Source organism: Mytilus galloprovincialis, chromosome 1 (genome assembly GCF_965363235.1).
Source record: "Mytilus galloprovincialis chromosome 1, xbMytGall1.hap1.1, whole genome shotgun sequence".
Classification (NCBI taxonomy): domain Eukaryota; kingdom Metazoa; phylum Mollusca; class Bivalvia; order Mytilida; family Mytilidae; genus Mytilus; species Mytilus galloprovincialis.
The window spans coordinates 124,309,466-124,316,237 of record NC_134838.1 but is presented as its reverse complement, the minus strand read 5'-3'; the positions used below and the strand labels follow the sequence as shown (position 1 = coordinate 124,316,237).

At 32.5% G+C, this 6,772-nt stretch overlaps 1 protein-coding gene across 1 annotated transcript; it reads left to right on the top strand.

Moving 5' to 3' along the window:
* Positions 1-774: 774 nt before the first annotated feature.
* On the top strand, positions 775-3,879 carry LOC143057001 (uncharacterized). The gene has a single exon (XM_076230229.1). The coding sequence runs from the start codon at positions 1,230-1,232 to the stop codon at positions 2,349-2,351; it is 1,122 nt and encodes a 373-aa protein (XP_076086344.1). The 5' UTR covers positions 775-1,229; the 3' UTR covers positions 2,352-3,879.
* The last annotated feature ends 2,893 nt before the right edge of the window (positions 3,880-6,772 follow it).

The following is a 6,772-nucleotide window of genomic DNA, read 5'->3' as shown; positions in this document are numbered from 1 at the left end:
GTTATTTTGATCATAGTTTTATAAGGAGCAAGGGATCAATTTTAAATATATGAAAAGTCTAGAGAGAGTCATTTCCCGCCGAATTTTTAATGGCTTAAGACACGCGCTGACCCTTCAATATGTTCTTTTTTTATCTTCTTCTTCTGTTAGTTGTATTCTTCCATCTATAACGATCTATATCTATATCTTCAATAAATTTTCATTTTGAAACAGAGTATCGAAGATCCCTATTTTTTTATCGTTTGACATATTTGACTTCCGATTTAATACAAATCATATATCTGAGGAAATAATAAAGTTCAAACAATATATACGGAGAGATTTTAAATTTACACACCTCTCAGTTTAAGATCATAACAGTACAAATTACGAAGTAAGATACAACGAGTTAAGTGAGGATTATTAAAAAAAAATAAGTTAAGACCTGGTCAGGAGATTTTGAACTTTTCATGTTGGAATGTGGTTGTTATAAAAGTGTCAGCATGACTGATTTAATACTCCCTTCCCTTTTTTATACTTTAATCTTTTTAATACCAATAAATTTAGGTTGATATATGTAATGGTATAAATTCTATTGAACTTTGTTTACAATCATATTAAGCAATGGTAAAACGATATGATTAATTTTATATTCAATGCCAATAGTCACTAGTAACATGTCACCTGATATAGGTTATATTTGTATACATTTAACAGTTCTGTCACCAATATGGAAATATCTTCTTTCACCAAAGGTCAAAGACCATCCTTTTAAGCCTTTCTTTCTATTTAAATTTAGATTTCTATCAATTTTGACTTGCACTTTTCGTTTGTATTGTCAATAATGTTATTTGTAGTAGTTGTTAACAATCTTGTCCATTAAACATATATTCAGTGGAGTAGGCATGTGTTATAAATACTTTGACAATATACATTTTATCAATTTGTATAAACATATTAAAGAAAGTCAACGTTTCCTACTTTAATTTGTTGATAACGGATATTAAAGCCCGGGATATTTATCAAATAGTTACTATTGATTATAATTATTTTTGCGACACGGAAGATTTACATGACCGTCGAGTGTTTGATTAATCGAAGTCTCAATAAAGAACTTTGGTCTAAAGTTTCTTTATTAAAAAAAAAAAGAATTAAAAAAGAACTTGACTGCAATAATATATTTTTGGATTTGATGCTTGATATAAATATCATTATGTGAATTTTTTTTCTTCTGTTGCAAGGATAAAAAGATGGGATCGGAAAAAGTTCAAATTATTCGAAATGAACATAAACCAACATTTCTAGAAATACAGGCCAGAAATCGACGGCTTGCTGATATCAGAAGAGGACAGACATACTTTCAAAAGATCGATAGTTTAGCAGAACGACAATGGAATAAAAATACTCCACATGACAGTGCAGGCAGACGTCAGGTTGTTACTATTAGACCGCTAACTGATACACAAAATACTAAATCACAAAACAGACAATTAATGCTCAATAATGGGTTTGAGAAAAAACGCATCCATTCTGAAAGACCAAGAGGTTCGGAACGCATAGTCGAAGAAGAGTTGTTTCTAGTCAATTCAACAACGCCACGACAGAAAGTACCATTAGACTTCAGAAATCATTCTCCGTATTTTCGTAACGGACATGCCGAAAAGATAAGTGAAAGATTAGGTATTTTTAATCAGTGGGGATCTGGTGTTCATCCTTTGGACGAAAAGGTTACCTTAACAAGTAGCGATTTGATGCCTCAATTTGAACCATTTCGCTTTCGTGACAGTGTAAAACATGTGCATAAACCAACACCAAAGCAGTATATGCCGATGAGTCGAGCTGCCCATGAGAAAGATCGTCAAATTAAAGTGCATACAAACTTTCTGTCAAGGAACGGACTAGTCAATATTAATCCAGAACTAGAACAATGGCCGGAGATGGATGCCGAATCACGACAAAGATCGTTCGTGCGTGACCCAGAACTTCTTCAAAGGGAAAGGACAACAGCTTTTATGAACAGATTGGACAAAATGATTGATCCGTTTAAGCAACAAACAGATAAAATGGAATTAACTTCAAGTAACGAAGAGTGTGAAGGGTCCCCACCACCTTCAATTTCCGACCTCACGGAGGTCAATCCAATTAACAATTCGAATGTCAGGTATTCTAAAGGCAGACGATCAGTTGAAGTTATACAGAAACTTCCTTTGTATCCAAAATACATAACACAACCACAAAAACCTCGACGGAAAAATTTGACATTTTCTAAACTGCTTATTGAGCTTAATAGACAGCCGATGGGAGCTAGCAGAAAGTGTAAAATATGGGTGAATAATTTGGAAAGAGTTGATTCAAATACATGTAAAACTTAAGTTTGTCTTTGTAATAATATTGTAGGATATGTTGGGCAAGTTGATTGGTTGTAGTTTTAATCTTGTAACAAAGTTTGTATTGCTAAATAAATGCATCAGCAATTGACACAATTGAAATGTCATCCTCAGTAACATGTGGACGAATATTCATTTATGTAGCATTTTTATCACTCATATCTAAGATAAGTATACATTTGTACTTTACATGCACTCAAATAGAATACTAATAAGCTACCGATTTTATGCATTTCAAACTTTCAAATTGTTTCAAATAAACAAAACTTGTCAATGTTGAAAAGTATGTAAATGTGAGAAAAATGATTATCCATTTTTTTATTAGTAAAATTGAAAAATCTTAAAGTATTTATTCAAAAATGTTACCATATTTAACTTTTTTTTACTAAATTAAAACCGTTAGACGCGTCTTTTCTGTTTTATTGTAAAAAGGTTTGATTAAGTTCACTTATTTACCTGTCACCAGACACGTTTTGTCATTGAAGAAGTGTAATTACAACATTGCGTCAAACAATGCTTTTAGATAGAATAAAAGATACGCCTGTTCAAATTATTTTCTTTCGTATATGATATCATTTGTAAGCCATATCTACTATACTTGGAACGAATTTGCAGGATTTACAGGAAAACTCGGGTAAAATAAAAGAGATACAGTTAAGATTATTCGTTTTGGCCTCGCATCGTCATATAAACCATTACAACTATAATCATTTTTGAGTTTATTAGGAATGCAATTTATATGCACATTGAGGATTGGGTTAACCTAACTTTAGACAATTCACTGAGACTATCATTTGAATTCTCGTATATTCATACTTGGTATTAATACGATGCAAAGACAAGAACGTTATATGGATTCTGTGAATATTCAACCACCCTCTTGTATCAGTGTAATTTTAAACAGTTTCATAAATAGACTAACTAATCCAAGAATGAAAAATAGAAAAATATTCAACGAATGACAAAACAGCACATACATCCACGAATTCGTCTAGCGCATGAGTCCTTTATCAGTGTAGTTCGATCAAGAGACATAAGAGTACCTAAACTTGGATGGATGAGATGATTGAGCTATTAATTTTCTCCTAGACAACACCTAGTGTCAAACTTAATACAGATCCTTTTAAATTCCATTTTGCAGAAAAATTACTAACGCTTACCTTACATTGATATTTTTTACTTTGAAATAGAAAGAGTTACCTAACTATATTGCAGAGATCTGAAAATTTAAATAAATCTAATATCAAGATGCAGTTATTATTGCCATTTTTTTCATCAGGTTACTTCTCGATGTAATTGTTAATTGCCTTTTATAAGCGAGGCATTTCTTTTGCTTAAGTAAAAAAAAATTTTAAATTTGCAGTTGAAGTGTCCAAATTTTTTTAAGATATCCATATAAAGGTATATGATATAAATATATAAATATCTGCATTTTCGAGTCCTAGTACATCTTCAATATTTAATCAATTAAACGGGAAGTGCAAATAACTGACTGCACAAATTGACCCCCCCCCCCCCCAAGAAAGAAATAAAATAAAACCACAAACGCCCAAACAAACAAGTTAACACAAACAAACTATTTAAAAAGACTAGAACAAGAACAAAACAAAACAAAATCATACTAAATAGATTTTAAAGGCACATACAAACACCCAAAAAAACTGCATAATTGGTGCAATTTCAGTCAACTGTAACAACTATATTTCTAAATGACCATAACTGAGATATGTATTTTATAGACCCCCCCCCCCCCCCAAAAAAAAAAAAGAAAAAGAAAAAAGAAAAAAAGATCACAAATGCCCAAACTAAAAACCTAACATAAAACAAACAATTTATAAAGACAATAACAAAACAAAAACATACAAAATATATATTTTTAGATAAAAAGGAACATGTATACAAACACCCCACAAAAACTGCAAAATCATTGTATTTGATGCATATTTCTGTGTTTTAAAAAAGAAAAAAAATTATTTAGTGCATTATATATAAGTGTATTTTGGAAAATGTTAGTTGTATGTCATATAAAACAAGATGGTACGATACCAAACTGTGAAGTGAATTTGAATTTAAAATTGTTTTATAACCCGATTAGCTGCGGTAGGTATGTTGAACAAAAGACTGTAAAAATGTCTTACATAATTTTGAAATCTTTATGTAGCATTTTATATCATACGCAAATATTGGGACGAATCATAAGTTTATATATATACAAGTAACACCGTTATATATCAATAATACATGTTTAAATCGTACAACAGTACGTGCTAAGTTGATACCCTCAAATCGTATAATTTAGGGCTTATCATTAAAATTCATATTTGATTTGTTATAACGTAGCAACCCCTTATTTATCAATCAGAATCAATATTAATTTCTTTTGTAAAATCGATTTTGAGTAAAAACGGCGCCGAAAATCTATAATAATATTAAGTTTACAGCTGCGCTTTGTAATCTTTTAACTGTCTGTGTTTGGCGTCATATATGCACGGAAGTCTCAAATCCCTGTATGGCCTCGAATCTATGTTCTTTTCGCCTGAGACTACTTGTCTCTGTTGTCCCAAATGTGTACAATCCTTGTATGGCCTCGAATATATGTCAATTTCGCCTAAGATTACTTGTTTCTGTTGTCCCAAATGTGTACAATCCCTGTATGGTCTCGAGTATGTGTCCTTTTCGCCTGAGACTACTAATCTCAGTTGTCCCAAATGTGTACAATCCCTGTATGGCCTCCAATATATATCAATTTCGCCTAAGACTACTTGTTTCTGTTGTCCCAAATGTGTACAATCCCTGTATGGTCTAGAGTATGTGTCCTTTTCGTCTGAGACTACTAGTCTCAGTTGTCCCAAATGTGTACAATCCCTGTATGACCTCGAATATATGTCAATTTCGCCTAAGACTACTTGTCTCAGTTGTCCCAAATGTGTACAATCCCTGTATGGTCTCGAATATATGTCCTTTTCGCCTGAGACTACTTGTTTCTGTTGTCCCAAATGTGTACAATACTCGTATGGCCTCGACTATATGTCCTTTTTGCCAGAGACTACTCTGTCTCAGCTAGTAGTCTCAGTTGTCCCAAATTAAATTTGATTAATCGTCACTTTATGTTCGCAAATCTCAGGCGACCAGTTTAATATCTAATATGGCCTCAAATCTTTATCCTTTTCGAAAATATGTGTCTTTAGTCGTTAACATCATTCGCAAATCTATGTCTATGTAAAAAGTGTAGCATGAAATCTTTGTCCGTGTAAAAAGAGTGGTCTCAAATCTTTGTCTGTAAAATGTTGTCTCAAATCGATGTCTGTGTAAAAAGTGTAACCATAAATTTTTGTCCGTGTAAAAGTGGTCTCAAATCTTTGTCTTTAAAAAGTGTAGCCTGAAATCTTTATCCGTGTAAAAAGTGTGGTCTCAAATCTTTGTAGTCTCAAATCTTAGTCCGTGTAAAAAGTGTGGTCTCAAGTCTTGGTCCGTTTAAAAGTTGTGGTCTCAAATCTATGTCTGTGTAAATAGTGTACCCTCAAATTATTGTCCGTGTTATGAGTATGGTCTCAAATCTTGGTCTGTGAAAAAGTATAGCCTGAAATCTGTATCCGTGTTAAAATACCCCGAGCGTCGTCACTTCTTTATTATGATCTCTGATATACGGAGAAAGACTGGAAACTAACAATTTCCCGGATTTTATAGTGAGTCCGTGCATGTGTAGAGACACATATTACCATCTTTGTTTTAGATAAATTGTTTCAAAGTTGACTGATATGCATAGAAGTTTATTTGATTTGAGGTTGTAAAATGTCCAGTGGCAAATACTTCAGGCATGTTCAGGACGACACATACAATAGTTGTGTCCTTAATGCATCCATAAAAAATTACTATTAGAACACTCCGTCAGTTGTAAAAGTGATTGATAAAATAACATATATTTCGAATGATGTAAACGTGTGGGTTGTGTGCGTATTTGTGGACTAATCTTGCAAACTATACATTTGAAAAGACCAAGTTCAACATTCTGTCATTCGTAAAAAAATATGCAATAAAAATATCTGAGAATATATATATGCATCCTCTATAAGTAAAACACATGGCGCATTATGTACATTTTAAATTAAATTGACTAAAAGTGCCACAAAAATGTGCCGTTTTTCATTCAATCCTGCGTTTCCATAATTTGTATTTATACTGTATAAAAAATCGGAAACGGCGTGCATCAGACTTACAAATTCAATGAAAGAGACAGCTTAACAGTCAGTGAAAAAGTTGCCGGGGTTCTTGAAGCAGAATAAACAAGACTTCTATCTTGTGAAAGGACAAGACGAGGACAAGCCATAAAAACACAAGATATTAGATCGATTTCTATTGAAATGAGCTTCCCATACATTAGTTTTACAGTTTAGGTTTTACGGCGG